Consider the following 19,193-nt stretch of genomic DNA (forward strand, 5'->3'; position numbering starts at 1 on the left):
AGTTAAAGTACTTATCCTACACTGTGGAAATACTACAAGTAAAAGTCCTGCATTTAAAACCTTATGTAGCCCAAGTATTATCATCAAACAGTAATTAACCCTTTGAAACCTGGACTGACATCAGTTTGCTGCATTTAGATACATTTTACAAGCTATTTAACCCTTTGAAACTTTTTCAAATTGGTTTGGAATTTTTTGAAAACATGAGGAAAAGGTCAGTGAGCAACCTGGCCAGAGATGTCCCACACTTTGAAAGAAATTAGTAAGAGGTGACAAAAAAAACACCTGAGTTTTTTTATTTTTTATTTTTTTTTAAAGGAGAATGTTAAAAACAAAAAAGGGGGATATTTACAGAAAACTATGTTCATAATTATAATTTTCAGCACTATTTTTTGATTATTGTCTTTTTACTCCTTTTTTCTTTGCTTATTTTCAGATAATTTTCTTATCTATTTTTTACAAATTTCTTGCCATGTTGTGTTAAGTTGCACTGCCTTTTACCTTTGTTTTACAAGAAAGAAAAGGTGAAAGTAGTACTCATTGTGCAGTAAAATGTTCTCTGACAATTTTACTGTTATATATGTTGTTTTTGAATCAATATTACTGCTGCATTAATGTGCCTATTGCATTTTCCTACAGCAGATGTTTAAGGTTGTGCTCATTTTAACTTCTTTATGTACTGTTGGGAGTTTAACCAACAGCAATACATCACATTTTATAAAATCCTCATGTTTGCAGTGTTGTCCTGTGAGAAGAAGGTATCTTTAAAAAGTCAACTTGTCATGAGCTCAGAAAAAACAGCCCTGTTTTTAGCTTTGTGATGATGCATTTTTCAGCTGATCCAAGAAGATATATATATATATATATATATATATATATATATATATATATATATATATATATATTTAAATATTTTTATTTTTAAATCTTCATTGTTCAGTTTGTCACAAACATTCAAAATTAGCAAATCTTAATATAGATTCACTGGACATGAAGGGGGTCAAAAACTGTAATATGAAGAGTGACTAAAGCTGTCAGACATAGTAAAAATACAATATCAGCCTAAGAAATTTGGTGGACTAGAAGTATAAACTTGCATAAATTAGAAATAACCGAGTAAAGTACAAGTACCTCTAATTATTACTCAGGGATAGCACTTGAGTCTGGCAATGAGATTCCAGAAATGGAGGACTATCAGGTATGAACAGGAGAAATAAGGATCCAAAGATAAATGCAAATGACCACACTAGAGCAGTTCAAAAATCATCATCAACAAGCTGGTAATTATGCAAATGACAAAGGTTTGGCATATTTAAGCTATTTGAAATGAACTGTTTTATTAGTTTGAATGGGTTTCAATGGCACATTTTTTTTGCACTTAAGAGTATGAATGTAACAATTTTGTATGTGTATTTTAGACTTATTTTAGGAGCTGAGATGGGAATTTATAGATTAAACAAAAATATGCAATCTTGTCAAAATGTATGCCATATGCATGAATGCAGCCAAAAATTTCAAGAAATGAAGAATGAAAAGCCAGTAAAATGCTCCAAACAGTAACTAAGGGTTCATTAAAAAGAATGATTTGTCTTCTTTTCTTGGGTAACTGAGAAAGCCAAACACCATGTTTTCCCAAAATAATATAAAGATATGGGTCATGATGAATTTGCATATGTCTCTCCAGAATTTCTTGCTGTGAGAATAATGCCAAAAAGTTGTAAAACAGTTCAGAGTGTTCATCACAAAAACACATGGGTGTTTTTTTCTACTGTGTACTTTTTTCCATAGCTTTATTTAACAAAAATATGTATAAAATATGTCAGGCAAACAAGAACACAAATATACATGAGCGATGTATACACAGATAACTTACATTCTACACAGAACATAACAAATATGACTAATAAACAATCATAATGTCAATAGATAAATCAATTAAAAAAGAATTTACATAGACAGAAACAAAAGCAAGCAAACAAAAATAATTTATATTCATGTCACATCAGGGGATTTTGCCAAATAAGTTTATTTTAATTGTCTCAAAATCTGTTGCTCTTTTTGTTATTTGTAAGAGCAAGAGAGGAAACAAAACAAAGAGAAGACTGAAAGAAGGGTGTAAACCTAAAAATGTTTGTTTATAGGATTTCCCCATTGAAATATAAAAAAATATATATTAGTTAAAATATTTAATGCCTGTATCGTCATTATAGCAAATTATATCTTTATGGATATGATCATGAGTAAACATGGATGTATTATAAGGAAGTTAGTCATGGATGTATATTTCATTAGGATACATCCATGGTACACATGGGTGTGGTTTAGACAGGAAATGGGCCGGTAGTGACGGTACACTTGCGGGGTGTGGTGAAGGATTGTTAGTCAATAGTTGGTCTCACCTGGAGAGACATAAGAAGCAGGACTGATTCTGCAACGGAGACGTCCGAAGAGGAAACGGCTGAAAACTTGACACACAGCAGCACCAACAGCTGTTTATTTATAGGCCATAACACCTGCACGTGAACTAAGACAGCAAGCGCGTGCTGGCCAAGTGACGACGGAGCCACAGCCATGACAGTGCAGCCAGTTACCTGTGGAGAGTGCCAGCTTTGTCCTGGAAGAGGTGAGTACCTTCACACAACCTCCTCAGGATAGAAAGAGACTGCATTTCACTTAGGGAAACTGAGTTAACCCGTTCAAGTCCATGACAACATAAAGAGAAAGGCACTGGGTTAAAGGGTTTGCTAATATGCTAGTTTAGCATGCTAGCAGGGTTAGCATAGTCCGGTACAGTTAGCCAAAAGAACATTGGAAACGTTTAGTTAAAGATGTTTAAATAATTGAAATAGTTCATCCTGTGAAACCTGGAGTGACATTTGTTTTATTGTGCTGCTTTCAGGTGCCTTTCACAAGTATTTAAACCTTTGAGCCCTGAGCAAATTGGGAACATTTCTTCAAAACATGAGGGGGAAAGGTAAATAGCAACTTGTTTTTAAAATGTTACATGAATATTTGCAAGAATTTAGTTGATTCAGGAAATTATAAAACTTGCAGAAGAACTATATTTATAATAAACATAATTTAATATTTAAAAATATGGTATAGAATTCTTATACATTTTAAAAACTGCTCCTAGGTCATTTTTTTGTTTTTTAATTTCTTTTATTTTTTAGTTTTGTTTTTCTTTTTTTTTTACTAACTTTCACTTTAATTTATTGTACTACATCTACTGTTCTGGCTATTTTTTGGGGGTCATAGCTTCATTGTTTAGTGCCTTGTTACTATGTTTTTGAAAGAAATCAAACCAATCTTCTCACCATTTTTTTCCATCCAGGTTAAAGTGATAGATAAACACTTGAAAGACTTAGTTGAAGTAATGCATAAACACTAAAAGTTGTTGATGTATGAAAAGTTTGTTGAACTATTTAATAAAAATAATGGATAAACATATAAACATTTAAAATGTTCTATTAACCCTTTAAAACCCAGGCAAATTGTTACAATCTTCTTTTTAAAGTAAAATATAAACAATTAAAATAGTTTACATATTTATTTTAAAAGTAATAGATAAACAGTAAAATTGTTTAGTTAAAATAATGTATAACAATAGAAATAGTTCAAGTACTGGATAAAGCATTGAAATATGTAAGGGTCCTGTCTACAGTTGGTAGTTGTAGGACGCAAGCTTCACCAAACCAATCCTAAAAATAAACCATTCAGTTGCACATAGTCCAGTGTCCATGTCTGTGTAGTGTTACTTCACATCCACTTTAAAATCATGAAGGGTGGTGCTGATGAAGGGCTACTTGAGCTCATCTGGTGGGGGTGCATCAGACAAAAAGGCTTGTGAACGAATTTTCTGGATATATTTGGCTCTGTCAGGAGGTGTCTACAGGTGGCTCACAGGACACCACTCCACATTCGTGCTTTTGATCTGTGTGCAACAACACACCTCTGATTTTCAATTACGAATAAGAAGTTGCATTAGGCAAAGAAACACCACGGGTAATGGACTTTTTCTGTTACTCAGGAAGATGGACTTGTCCCCCGAGACCTTGCTTTCCATTATTAAACCTCCAACATGTTGCCCACCCAGGCTGTTTCCATCCCCTCGACCAAAGTGAAATTACCTGCTTCTGAGGCTGAAACATAGAAACCAAGGAGTGGTCGCCCACAGTCTGAACCTTCATTTCCTCTGTACCCAGGTAAGGCTTTTTATGTTCTTTGGGAGGGCAACAAAACAAAAAAAACACCCACAATAATACTGCCAGCTTGTTTGCATCGAGGTCTGACATCCTTATAGGTTTCATGTTCAAAATATCCCAAGGGAATCTACAGCAGCATGTGAACCGCTGGTTAATACTTTCTCTGGGCACTCTCACAGCATGTACCAAGACCTGGATGATGAATTACCATACAAGGGCCATAGAGAATAAAAAAAAAGAATACCCCAGGATGAATGTTGTGTTGCAAATACAAACGCTTAGTATTCTACAGGGCGTGCACAAAAGCTGCTCCCTCTATGATAACCTAACAATCCACAATACTATCTCCAGGCTGACAGCAACTTATGCAGATGTGCGTGGCTCAGCGGCGCACTGCTGAATTGAACCACCCTTGGAAAGTGTTCAGCAAGCAGGTCACATTGGCGTAGGCTGTCTGTTGTGGATAAAATGCTGAAATGCTGTCCTCCAAGATGCTCTAAGCCGTATTACACACCTACCTGGCCTGTAACCGCCTGTGATGGATAGGGTCAGATTGAACCTGCAGTCACCCATCTAACCCGTGTCATTTAGAGAAAATAGGGGATTTGCTTCATCCTGGGTTTAAATTTCATCTTAACACTAACACAAAGCCAACTTAGGCATTTGCTTCCCATATCCTGTCTTTCTAAAACCCAGTAATCTAAGCATATCTTACTGTGTAAGATGTGCTCCACGGACGTATGAATGGGGCGACAATCCAGCCCTGCAACAGTGTCACTCTCATCTTGAGGCAAGACAAGGCGGAGAGGTGAAATTGAAAATGTGAATGTCTGGCTAATGGCTGAGGAGGAGTGCTGGAGATATAATACCAAATCTATAAAGGACAATTTCAGGCCCAAGACTCGGGAGAGTCATGCGCTCAATCATGAAGTGATTCACCCAGATTGATCAAGGAGCGTCGTAATCACATGGGAATGTTACATGTGGCTCCAAGGATGACTCGCAGAACTGTCAGGAGATTCAAAGCTGGATTTAATGGATTTGAGGTGATGTGCTTAGAAACCATTTCAGAAGGTGCAAATAGAATCCTCAAAGCATTTTACCAGCATTTAGCAGCTGTCCAGTGAAATTAATGTTCAGAACAGTAAAAATTTGGAGGAATAAAGTCGCCAGCGGAGAAACAGAAGGCTGGAATTCACTCTGTCGTCTCTCAGCGGAAATTCAAAGGGACCCGGCTCTCTGAAAGGAGAATCGCAAATCTACTAATGAACCGCTCCGCTGATAACAGTCCCGTATTAAGCAGAAAGCCTAAATGCACTTACAGATAACAAGCCTTCTTTTATTTAAAGTGATTCCGGTTAAAAGCTCAGTGCTCCCTCAGAAATTGAAATAAACGCTGCAAATGTGACATTAAATATTCATAACCTTCAGCTGTCATCTAGCTCTTCCTGTGTGAAGATACATTCACAGCAAAAAAAACAAAATCCTACATAATTAATCACTTCTAATAAGTGAGAAGTCCATGAAGGTAGATCATTAGAGCATTATGGGAAAGTGAATTCTTGTCGCTGTATCGGATGAGATTTTAAGAGCTGCATTCTGGAGATATTATTAATCACAGTTCCCGAACATTGCCTGCTATAGATGCAGGCGGGTAAACTGCTCTTTCACCCTTTACTTATTTCCCTTTCTCGCGGGCTCGTGGAACATTTTCACCTCTGTCAAATCATTGTCTCACAAAGCTTTTAATGCATTTCATAAGATTGCAGACAGATCGGGCCATCGGGCTTACACTCGTGTATTTGAAATCATGAAAGTAAACCCATGCTTTCAAAACTTCAGATTGAAGTTGGCACTGGAGTGTTTTGATCTAAAACTTCAATCAAATGGCATCTGTATTCTGAACTTTAAAGACAAACCAAGCTGAAAAAGCATTCTCATAAAGTCCTGACATGTTCATGAGATCACTTCTGTTTCTATATTTTGTACTGCAATATGATATAACTATTTCATAAAACAATAACATGTCGTTTCAAAAGACTCAACAAGGCTTTACAGATTCCACTCAGCGCATTAAAAGACTTTGTCAAACAGCTTTTGAAAGAAATTGAAAACATTAATTCTAGTATCTCCCTCAAGTGTGTGTAGTTAAAAAATGATATGGCTTTCAATGAGTCACAGAAGAGAAACATATCAAAAATGTCAAAAGGGAAGAATGTTTTAGAAGTCCAAAGTGCTTTTTATTGATGAAGATAAATCAGCTATGAAGAAAAGGTCTGTTATTATCTCAGTCCTTATTAAGTCCTTTTCTGTGTACTTTACCATTCAAATGTAAGTAAATCTGTCAGCCCCAAACTTCATAGGACAACATGTGATGGGTCTCAGAGTTTGTATGTTAGCCACTTTAAAGGTGGAGACAGCCATTCTGGAGAAATACTGTCGACATCCAAACAAATACCCTAATAAATCTTTCTCTTTATACAGTCATGGCCTTCCACTGTCCTTTGCACATAAACACCCCGTGTTGCTGATCAGATGGAATAGTTTCAGTGGTTCCCCTATAATTTCTTTCAGGCCCGGTGGTACACACCGAAAAAAAAAACCTAAACAGACGCAACACCTGGGATGACTAATTGGCATGGTTGGCTTCAGTCCAGTGGGACGGGGGATCAGCAAAATCATTATTTGTGTTGAAATTTTTGTTCACTTTGTTTGTTAAAAACCTAAAACGAAGTGAAACAACAAGGGGAGGTTGTCTGTAGGCACTGTATTGTTTTACAAAGAGCAAAGTGTGCAGAATTCACTGTTGCACGTTATCTTTCTTGGCTGTGAGAAGAATGTCACCACAGCATCACTCTCCTTTCCCATCTTTATTTTTGCTCCCTGGCTCAGTTGAGAAAAAAGTGAATGTATTGAGTTGCACGTTACGCAGTTTATTCTTTTTGGATGGTGGTACCGTGGTCATTTAGCTTACCTGTGACCTCTTTTGCCTTTTCCCCACTGCAGTAACTTAAACATGCAAATACCTATTCTGACACGTGTATTCGTTGGTGCGCCAGGCCTGTAACATTGTTGGGGAAACATTATTTTCTTTTACAAAGCAAGCGTTGTGTATGAACATATGACTTTTCAGTCCACGCCAGCAACTGTATAAAATGATATACAACACATCTCTACATCCTCCCACTGTGCAAAAATGAAGCCAAAATATTGCGGATATGGGTGCTGCAATCTTGTATTGGTGATGTCATTTTGGAGAGTCCGAACAGTAGCGAGTGGGAAATGGAGCCGCGGTATCGGGTTCCAGCCCAAACCCATTTGACAAACACACGGCTTTAAATCATGACATCACACCCCCTTTTTATAGCCTCAGATAACTAATAACGCATAACAAACCAATCAGGAAAACATTACACAATATGTGCTTTGAGTTTTAAGTTTGGCCCCTGTCCAATCAGCTAACGTGGAGGGGGTGGGGTTTATGACCTGTACTGCAGCCGGACACCAGGGGGTGATCAAGATGTTTTGGCTTTACTTTTAGGGAGCTGCCATGTCATCTATCCTTTATATAATCCCGTCGGGATTTTGTAAGACTTTTTTTGTGATTGTTGCAGCCTGAAATACCTGATTTCATGGCAGCTTTTCCAAAAACTTCTGATGCATGTTGCAATGTTTATATTTAGAATTTGCAGTAAATTTGTAGTGCCTAGACAAAACTGCAAGGTCGCTGGCAAACCGTAAGGAGATTTCCTGAATTTGAGGAAAAAGTGTATTGCATTTGATTTGCTGACTGTGTCTTCAGTTTTTTCTGTTTAATTTAGCCAATAAATACATAATTTGGATTTTAGAAACCCATTTCATAAGCTCCAGATGAAAATTGCATTTCTTATAAACTTTTCAGAACATAATATTGACATAACTTCCTGGAAAGCAAAATGTGACTGAATCAACTGTGACATATTGAGTTTATATTGACGCTTGACATTAAAAGCCTAATTTAAAGTGCTCCTTATGTTTAATATTGAAAAAATATGAGAATTTTAACCATGAGTTACACTGAATCAGTACTGACTCATACATTATTTAAAATGGTGCTTTTAGCTGCTTTTACTCTGCCTATTAAAGGCAGGAGTATCACTATCTCTTATTAGAAGTGGCTTTAGATTGCAAAATACAATGAAAAAACATTTTCTTTCATTACGAGGAAAAGCTAACCCAAACTGTAAATGACGATAGGATCAATTTAAATTTACCTAATTTTTCATAACAAAAGGAAAGGCGCCATGAAATATTTCTGCAGCTATACGTGAAATATTATATCACAACATGTGCTGCAAGTTAAACAGTGAGTAAAATACTTAGAAACATGCAATATTAATGCAATCACCTTGTGTGATTTCAAACTTGTGGAGGTCATTTATAATGTAAAGTTGATCCTTTCTGTAGAGCACTTCTCTGAATCACTTCAGGTCAGCTGACATCTTTTTGTCTTTGCAGTGCAAAAAAAAAAAAAAAAATCAAAAAGACATACGATGAGATGGTACAGAGGACATCAAAAGTGTTACTTAAAGCAATCGTATTAATAAACCAAATTTAAAGGGAGAAAAACATTATTTTGAATGTTTCGATTCTCATTATATGTAAACAGAGATTGTATTTTACATGCATTCTTCATTTTCTAAATGTTCTTTTGTTAAAAGCTTAAAGGCAGGGACAGTTTAGTCAGTATTTAAATAGTGATATTTCTGTGTATGTGATGCTTTTAGATGTTTAGTTAGACTAAACTTTTAAGTATAATATCACCCACAATCCCTTTCAAAACAGCTATGGAGCTAACACACAGGATCTGACAGACTAGTGCTTTCCCCCGCATGTCTCCTGAGTGCAGTCAGTAGGTGAAACAAGGTGACTGTATGAGGCAGTCAGCCCCATGACAGACCATTACTCGCAGATTGTGGGGGACCATAACTGGCCTGAGGTGGCTTCTGGCATCCCCATGAAAACACATACTTGCTGCAAACAAGTAAATTACAACAGCTCTGCACAATACAATATTGTGAATCATTTATTTTTTGCTTTTGTTATTCACTCTCATTCCACTTACCATTATGAAGCTGCCAGCAGTCTCAGAGGAGGTGTCTGCTCACAGCTTGAATTGTAGATGCTGTTAAGATTATTCCTGGAAAGGAAAAGTTTCCCTTTATCTGAAAATATGACTTTAAATTGTTTTTTGAAAAATTCTGTTTCTCTTAAGGACTTAAAGACAAACTACCCTGATAAATCTTTAATGTTTTCTTTGTTAGTCAATCATCCATGTGTGTCTCTTAGTTTAGCTTGTCAGTATACAAGTTTTAAAAATGGATGTATATAATTTAGCCCAACCAGAAAAGGTAACATTGAAATAGTTCATCTGTGTGCATTAAGTTTGAGTTTAATTATGAGCCACAGCAGAGGGCCTGGTATTGTGTTTTTTTTTTTGGTTTTTTTTTGTGTGTGTGTGTGTGTGTGTGTCATCGTGGCAAAAAGTGGTCCTGGAGACACCTGTCTCAGCAGGAAATACCACAGAAGTGGTTTTGAGTATTTTGCTAGGTGTTTGTCTGACTGTGGACAGATTTTGTCACTGTGATGGCATCACAACTGTACACAGACACAGATACAGATAAGATCAGGTGTGCTGAAATCAAAATGAAGATAGAATTCAAAAATTGGTGTTCTGGCAAGGTTGCTGCCCATTTTATGCCTCCAGGACCACATTCGCTTTAAGTTGCAGATCCTTGTATTGCGGCTGTGATGGCAACTAGTTTAAGTGTGCTACTGTTCTTGTAAATTTTGATTTATTTCAATAACAAATGTCCATATCTGTTTCTAGTCTATCTGTTTTCTCCAAATTGCTCAGGCTGGTTGAATTAAACTTCACATTATTAGGCTGTGATTTAATCAGAAGCCTGGAATTTGCTGGCACCAGTGAGAGTTAAAATGAGATCGTATTTTGAAATCAGACATGCTAATGGCTGGCTATTAGCCTAGCCTAATGCCAGTTGGCATAACATCCTCAGCAACAAATACAAACATGTTACAATAGCCGTTTGATAACCCTTTACAACCTGTAGAGACAGCAAGATAATTGTGCTTGATTTTCACATTTTTTGTGTGATTTTTTTTTTTAGTGAACTACCTAGCTTATTGATTGCTCACTCCCTGCTCAATTCATGTTATTATGGATCCCAATTCTTTTCTTGGCAAGTGCCACCCTACTATTTTTGGCTAATAGAGCCCTAACCATGACCTCCTCACCCTTTCTCAATCATCTCCAACCATTACACCTCAACGTGACAACTCATCATCATCATGGCACAGTGGGTAGGATTTGCCAAGAGGAAGCAGTACTGTCCATAATAATGCGCCAGATCCCCTTAAAATATTAGAAATATTAGGCCACAACAGATGGACCAATTTGCCAAGACAATATTGCAGCTATTGGTGACAGTGAAATAACGCTAAAATACACCACCACAAACAACATGCGTTGAAACAGCCACCCCCAATATTGAACTGAAGGGCGTCCCTCTCATCCTGCAAAGCAGCCTGTTTTCAGCACCATGGACAGCTGCACAGGCTACACAACCCTGAAATGGTTGTTCTCCAGTCCTCATTTAATTTGGGATATGTTGGCGGTAAAGTTGACAGCAGGTACATTGAGATGATATTGACTTAATGTTAATATTTCAATGTTAAAAACATGAACATTGTTGATTCAGTATTTTTAACATAAAAATTGAGACTCCCATTCATTTAAAGTCGAATTTTCAGCCTCAACCACAAAACAGCAGCCGAGTCAGGAGTCCTCTTTTGGCTGTTGAGTTTAAGTCGTCTGAGCTGATATTGTTATGTTCACGCTCTAACTTTCCTCTGACTGATCACAAAACTAAAATCCTCATTATCACTTGCCTCAGACACGTCTTCGTTTTCATAGTAACTTTTGTCAAACCCCACAAAATCAAGGACAGCAATGTGTCAGTGCACTAAAATAAAGTTTTTCATCCTTCAGTCTCTGTTCATTTTCAATATCAGCAGCACAGAGTAAGGTCAAACAGGAAAACACATTACTTCTAACATACCATGTAAAACAAAATAGGTCTCTAAAGCTTCCAGAGAAAACATTTTAACGTTGCTTTTTAAAAAATGTGATGCTCTGACACCACGGATTGGTAAAACAAGACCAAAGCCCCATTCGAAATGTACTAATTTCTTCAGGGGAGGTGGCTTGATTTTTACATCACCTGTTCGGGTCAGTGATTTTAATCCCAGAGCATACATGAGTAATTATTCCCATCCACAGTAATAATTACAGTGACAATTTCTGACTGTTTTATGGCCGACCCTCTGGTCCTCCTGTAATTCAATCCGGTCTGTGTCGACATTCTTGTATTTTTAAGTGGAATGAGTTTTTTTTCCATGTTAAGACCTGCTTTTCCTTTTACTTTTCATACATTTTAATCAGCTCAAACTGAAGTATGACTGTGGAAATATAGAAAGTGACAAGTGTTTTACCAGTGCATCTAGCATGGCTAAAAAAGAAACACTAAGTGTAAGAAATAGTTTAGATACAATTAGATATATATATGATAGATTATAATTATTATATTATAAACCTGTAAGTTACAGAGTGCAGCTCAGTTGTGTCATTGGTCATTTAGTTTACAACATCTCACAATCCTTTATCAAGAGCCAATAATTCTGGGGGACATCTCATTAAATGCCTTAATATTTGTGAGCTAATAAAAGTCTTGTTGTGAAGAAGCGCTGATGAACCTTTCAACTTTCCAACTTTCAGCTTATGATGCTTTAATTTCAAATTACAGAGCTGGCTGATTGCTATAGATGAATAATGAATTTCATCACTTACTGTAATATGAACACATCTCATCTCAGTGCAGCGGTGTGCATTGTCCAGAACAGGGCAGAAGTCTAATTACATAGTTAGGGCTTTGGGGAGACCAGGCTAATCTCTTATGGGTTTCTCCAACAGATGTGTCCAATTAATGGCCTGTCTTTGAAGGCGTGTAGATGCCTACCACTCTGGGAATTTTATTTCAAAGTAAAAGACCCAGTCTCGTTTGTGATGAGTAGACTTTTAGGCCGTCTTAATCATGGCTTTCTTCCGTCCATCCAGTCATACGCAGGGCTGATGTTGAATGACTGTGAACTGATCTAAAGCCAATTGTGAATGCTAATGATGTGGACAGGGGGGATAGGGGTGACAGATAACATCCCTGGTCAGAGTCATTACTTTACCGGCTGACACACAGCAGGTAAGCCGCTTGGACAATTAGACTTGAGTAAAGTATTACCTTGTAAAATGAAAGAATGGACACGACACCACAGTAATTCCTCTAAATAGAAGAAAATTGAGGGGTCACATGATAATGAGCACTTTGTATTACTGGTGAGGACTGGTGGACAGGAGAGAAAAATCCCACCATCATTTACGGTTTGTATGCAAGAGCACAAGCCCTATTTTCCTTGAATGAATGAGTTTGGTTTGAGAGGACCTTTACAGTTGTAGAAACAGAGGAGTTAAGGCTGGCCAGAAAACCTTAATAGATCTGTGCCACCGCTCCCCTACTGCTCTGAGAGGAGCCTGTCACGTAGCATGTACATGCATTTAGGCTTATTTACCTCGATCCTGCCGACTGGCTAACAGGCACGTCTCACTGCTGGAGATGCTACATCGTTGTCTGGCAACCCCTTGATCAAAGAGTTTGGTGGAGTGGCCAGAACATTGCAAAAGGGGTGACACAGAGAGAGCGCCATGCTGCAAATGCAAAAGATGACAGGGAAAAACAGGAAAACAACATCTGCATCTGTTCATCACAGGCCTGCCCTTCAGCGATCATAACCTGAACTTAAATTATTAATCGTCATTTTGATCTGCTGGTCGATGGGCCCCAGGGCTCTACCAGATACATCCATTTATTACTTCTCATCCTCAAACGGAAGATGAAGACAAGAACAATGTGTTGCAAGTCTCCTGACCTTTCAATTTCTTATTTTTTGAAAGCAAATTGGTACCAGTGACATTAGTGTCCACAGGCCACTATTGAATATCCGAGAGCAACCATTGAAGTCCTATATTCTCAACCTCTCTTGTTTATATTAGCTGTTGCAAATGAAACCGCAGCATTGCTAAATAACTTAATATCCTCGTGACAACTCATTAAATATTTACCTGCAGTTTTCACACAAACAGTTCTCATCCTGGGACTTTGAAAAAAAGAAAATGCCAACATCTAATGAGCAGATCTGTTCACATTTGTCACATCCAAAGGTAACCTGTGATATCTCAAACACAAAAATTGGAATAAATTGGCTTGATCGCACCATCTCATTTGTCGACTCAAGTGAAAACTGCAAAACATTTTATTCAGTTGAAAGTCGCTAAAATGCACAACACCATCCTTTCAGCGAAGGAGACCTACAGCTGAAAAGCACCATTTGAGCATTTACAGAGCGCAGATTGGCATTTATTTGAAACATGAACACACGGTACCAAGAGAAATACAAAAAAGCACTTTCAAATCAAAAGACATTTGAACATCCAAAAAAGATCAAAGAAATCAGGAAACAGTCAAGTCCTTTTGAATTTCCTTCGCTTTTCTCATCGTGCTTTTTAAACTCCACACTTGATCTTCCCAAACAACAAATCTTTGCCCATCATTCTGAAACTGATCGCACATAGTCTGCACTTTGGTGGTAGAGAGACGGGTGTCAGGATTTGTCAGGTGACACCGAGACATTGAGGTTTTCACCTCCAAAGACAGCTGTGTGTTTTCTATACATTCTGTTTTATTGACCTCTGGTCCAATACATTGCTTAATAAAATACAGAGGCTATAAAAAATATTTTTTCACTAGTTCAGCATTAATGACTCCTATATTTGAATATATTCATAAATAATTTAATACATAGATAAATAGATATTCTGTGTATGGATTATAAACTTTCATAAAAGCATTTTTTTGTGACTATAAATGCTGAAATGCTCGGGGGCTGCTGTCCGACCCTGATGTCCGATAGACTGAGTGAAAGGCCGAGAGTTAACATGCGGATTGGCGCTGGTGTTGCGTGCCAAAATCCCCTCTGACCGTGCCAGTCTCTAGCTCCGCTGGCACTCGTTCTTACTGCAGGTGGCCTGACGCTCAATCTGCCACGTGCCCTCCTCATATGTGCAGTAGCAGATTGTACACTCATCAATCTTCACCTCTCGGCCGGCCGGTATCACTGATGTGTCCGCGTAGCAATTTGGCCCTGTAGGTGGTGACGAGAAGAACATACAAAGTATAGGGGGAATCAGAAAACAAGCCTTATAATGTGTTTTCAAATGGAATCTCAAATTGGCCTTATATATTTTTCATGCGTTTCTTTTGTGCTGTCAGCAACATGTCACTTTATCGAGGTCAGACTGAAAATGCGTGATTTGCTTTGCTCCTGTGATTTAATATGCTGTGGGAACTGTGCTGCGGTCAAACTAAATCAACGGAAACTTGATGAAAGGTCAGTTAATGGTTTATAGTTCAAAATATGACTTGCACACTAATACACAGAGCAGAAAATGTATCTTTATGTTGGTGCTCGAGTAATTGCAAAGAAGAAAAATACCTGTGTCATCGAGGTCACACTCGTCTGTTATTTTTCTGCTACTAGACCCACCAAGGACACTGATCAATGTGTTAAAACGCAGTTTAAGCACTGAACACACAATTCAAAGTCACATTTCTTTGTGCTGCTCGAAGGATCCCAGTCAGTTTGAAATTCCGTGAATTTACAGACACCCTTATCAGTCTGGGTGCAGGTGAAATATGAAATGCAAAAACCTGCAAATCTGTACTTCTGTGAATATAAAATCTTGCTTGGTCTTTGTCGATAAATGTGTTAAGAGACATTAAACATCAGGATAAATAGCCTGTGAATCAATACGTTGGCCCAGACTAACATAGTATTATCGTAAGCATTTTATTTCGCATTTGCTGAGTGCCAGGAGACACTTCCTCCTTTATGTGCAGTTTATAACCTGTGCCACAACAAACCCATTGAGTCTTTAAAATATATGAAAAGATGTCCGTGCACAGGCTGGAGACAGCTATTTGGCTGTGATAAAGTGAGTTAATGTAACATTTGAAGGAAGAACATACTTTCACTGTTGAATGAAAAGTTGAATTCATGAACAATAAAACTCACCCTATAGTCCAATTACACACTCAGGGATTTTTTGCTGATACTTGGTCTGGTGTGAATAGGAGCAAATGGTGGATAATATTAGCTAATGTGAGCACTGGGGATTGCTGTGTATGTGTTATTGCTGATAGTCAGTATAGCAAGCATGGCAACATTTAATACCTGGACTGGATATGTATTGCAGATATCTGTAATTCAGTTTTTTTTATCCATTAATTATCCGTAACCATGGAGGCTGGAGCCAAGCCTGGCTGACACTGGGCAGGACTATCACAGGGTTGACACATAGAGACAGACAATTATTCACGCTCACATTCTCACCTGCGGGTAATTTAGTCGCCAATTATACTGCATGTCTTTAGAGGAGCTGGAGAACCCCAAGAAAACCCACATTGACAACATCCTTATTTGGTTAGTTTGTAGGCACCTAAAACAGCCTAACCTTAAAAAATCTGTTTAGTTTAAGCCTACACTGTACTTTGAATATTTTTATCCCTTTCCCTTGCTGTCAGAGAGTCCTTTCTGAAGGGGAACTGAAGCCGTTATCTCAAAACCACCAGACTCCATTAACAAAAACAGTAATTTTACTTCTCAGAACACGGAGTTGTTGATCCAGCACTAAACCGACATGAGAGAACTAGCTGTGACAAAAGCTGCCTACTGTGTCGCCTGATGTCGCCTGCATCTCAGTCCTCATCCTGCGTCCAGCACATATGTTCTGCACCTGGTTTTTACTTTCTTGACATTTGTGTCTTTTCTCGTGCACTGAGCTGAACTGCCAATTATTGGCTATCACTGCTGATTCATTGAAAAGCCAACAAGTGATGGCAAGGACCAGCAGTGCGAGACACTGCAGTGACTACGGTAACGGATGCTCAACAACAACTGACTGATGGCAGACCACCTACCATTGTTGTGTCAGGGCCTTAAGTTTATGCTGTATTTCAGATAGTTTACTTTGGCATCAGACAGCCCTTTCAGATGCGGAATTGAAGCAGTTATCTCAAAATGACCAGACTTCATTGACAAAAATGGTGATTTTACTTAGCAGGAGATTTGAGTTGCTGGTCCCCTGCTCCTTAATCGGTTAATATGTAAGATAAATCAGTTAAAACAGCATAGACTTGAACTGATAGACATTTCTAGGTGGGTCTTTTTGGGTAGCAAAATTATGTTTTTCCATGGCCCTATCCACAGCAGTACATCGCTTAGGGTCTGTGCTGGTAGATTTGGTTGATTAAAGACACTACTATAGCTGAAACGAAAATCTCTGCAACTTGCCAGTTGTTTACCAGGAACTGATCGTTTTTGTTACACTACATCATGCTAATTCGGTCTATCTTTTTGCAACAAGCTGAGTGGCCCCCTGCTAGTCATTAAGAGGAATTCAGATATGAGGCACTTCCACATTGGCTTCACTTTTCAGAACCTGTGGCTATATTGTGTAATTATATGACAAAGATATGATAATGTTTCAAGCCAAAGTGGGTTGATTCTTTAATGAAGTGAAGATTTATTTAACTATATTAGCATATGTATGTAAGATATAAGAGGATATGAGCAGAATTATCCAGCCACAAATTTAAGATTTCCACAAAGACTGATGAAAGAAAACCCTGTGTGCAAAAATGCATTGTGGAATGAAGGCCAATGGGACACAAGTGAGTCTTAAAGTAGGACAGGACTTCAGCTATTGCTTTATTGCTACTTTTAGATGCCATATTCATCGCAATGACCATATTTCCACATGGAGTTCAGAGCAGTTAGTCATCTTATCTTGTTTCTTTTAGGTAAGTTTCATGACATCGCAGCAAACTTGAGTGCAGGCAGTCAAAGAAGAGAATGAACACGAGAGACCAAAATACTGCCCTTCATTTCATTTCTCTCGGTGGAAAATCTCACATCTGAGCTTTGATTGATTGTTTCCCAAAACAGTGTTCTAAGAAGCACAAAAAATAAAAAAATAAATAATACACAAGCATCAAGATTTGTGAACAAGCCTCTGCAGGTGTCAGTGGCCATTTCTGGCAGAATTTCAATCAGAATCAAGCTAGTGCGGTTCACATTGGACATGATGAATATCAGTTTTTGTCCAGGGTTCATTTAAAGGTGGGATTTGCAGGTTCTGATTTTCCCTTTCTCTGTGCTTATCAAAATAGATTTTCCATTGGCTGTCATTACCATGCTCTTCAGACTACTGAAAGACCACTCATGGTTTATGTAGAGAAACATTTTCACTCTGCCAGACGGAGCTCCCGTCAGGGAAGAGATGCATCCTGGGATTGCAGTGATTACACTGAATTCCTAAGGACCCGATTCACATGATTATATCTTTCACTGTCTTGTTCTGGAACTGGAAAATTTAACCTGAGTTTTTTTGTTAAATTTACACACAGATTTGATGCCATTGCACATGGGAGGTATTCAGTATCATGCTGCAGGGCTGACGGTTATTAGTTGGACCCAGGGAAGTTAGTGTCACCCTAGTTCCCTCCCCAAAAAACCAATAGGATTTTTCCATTGGATATTAGATTATCAGAGAAAATAAGATCTGTGGCAAATAAAATTTTATAGTACTTACTGTACATGTTTTGATCAGCAAGATAATCTTCACAAATGAATTCCACTTCAATGTTTTCTGAATCACCAGAACTAAAAGGTTAACGTGGCTGTAAAGCCGTGTTCAGCCTTATAAAGGTCTGTAGTCTCATTTAGCCACTTGTTCGCAACCCTTTTGTAAGACACGCAAAAGCTTAAAGGTTAACGACTGGGGTATTTACTGACATAGTTTATGTCACAGAACAAAACGTGAAAGTCTCTAAGCTTGTGTTAGCCACACACCTTATTTCAAGCATCTAACCAAAAAAAGAAAACATTTAAAGAAAAAAAGAAAAGAAAATGACTGAGTGTGCTAATTCATCCTTGGTTTTAAGACTCATTCCTGCACCACTCTATGGTATTTTATTCCACATGCCTCAAAGCTCATTTACACTCCCTTTACGTACAAAAACAAATATGTCCATTTGAAGTATTGTAAACATCACTTTCCTCATGCTTTCATGCATCCTTTATCATGGCATAGATACAGCCAAAAGGTAGCACTAGAGGGCAGAGTCCACAGTTTCATACAGCAAACAAGAAGACAGTGGAAGAAGTTGTAATATTATACCATTAAACGGAGGTCACATTAGACAGCGGTGATGACTGTGAGACCATTATATGTATCCCGACATCTGGACAGAGAATTCTTTACACTAATTTCACTGTGTATTACTATTTATTATTATATATTACCGATTAATTCCGGTTTGCCATTATTTAATTTTCTTTGTCATCTCCTGCCGTCCTATCTTGCTAGAACTACACCACTGCTCCACGATCTCCGGTGGTACTGCTCTGTTTCATCCACACCCGAAAGCTTTCAGAAACAATAACAAATATGGACAAATTGAACGCAAAGTATGGACAGAAGGCTCTGTCTGTCTCTGTCTGCGTATATATAACATTGAGCATAAATAAGCCCTTATTGACCACACAACAAGCAAAGCATAAATCTCACTATAGGCAGACTTTCTCATTATTTCCGCACACTGTCCTTTTACCTGCAATAAACTTTGTTCAGAAACACAACAGAGCGATGAAGAAAATCTGCTTTACCCTGATGAAGGTCTGAGCTCTCTCTTCTCTTGCCTATGGACATTTCCTCCTACACACCTGCCTACAAGAAACTGAGGGTGTTCATGAGCCTTCACA

At 38.0% G+C, this 19,193-nt stretch overlaps 2 protein-coding genes across 3 annotated transcripts in view; one reads left to right on the plus strand and one right to left on the minus strand.

Moving 5' to 3' along the window:
* The first annotated feature begins 2,377 nt into the window (after positions 1-2,377).
* mocos (molybdenum cofactor sulfurase) overlaps positions 2,378-19,193 on the plus strand; it is a 76,580-nt gene continuing 59,764 nt past the window's right edge. The window contains exons 1-2 of one of the 2 annotated variants that reach the window (XM_088086238.1): positions 2,378-2,623; positions 4,097-4,205. The gene's annotated coding sequence lies outside the window, so the exon portion shown is untranslated. Of the gene's footprint in view, positions 2,624-3,886; positions 4,206-19,193 lie in introns of those variants that run through there. The other variant, XM_088086237.1, reaches the window with a different exon arrangement.
* Positions 13,708-19,193, minus strand: part of vwc2 (von Willebrand factor C domain containing 2) — a 28,536-nt gene continuing 23,050 nt past the window's right edge. Inside the window, exon 4 of the mRNA XM_042501717.2 lies at positions 13,708-14,513. Coding sequence (XP_042357651.1) covers positions 14,362-14,513 — 152 coding nt within the window. The 3' untranslated portion in view covers positions 13,708-14,361. The remainder of the gene's footprint in view (positions 14,514-19,193) is intronic.

This window comes from Plectropomus leopardus, chromosome 13 (genome assembly GCF_026936395.1).
Source record: "Plectropomus leopardus strain MGB_pleo_1.0 chromosome 13, ASM2693639v1, whole genome shotgun sequence".
Lineage (NCBI taxonomy): Eukaryota > Metazoa > Chordata > Actinopteri > Perciformes > Serranidae > Plectropomus > Plectropomus leopardus.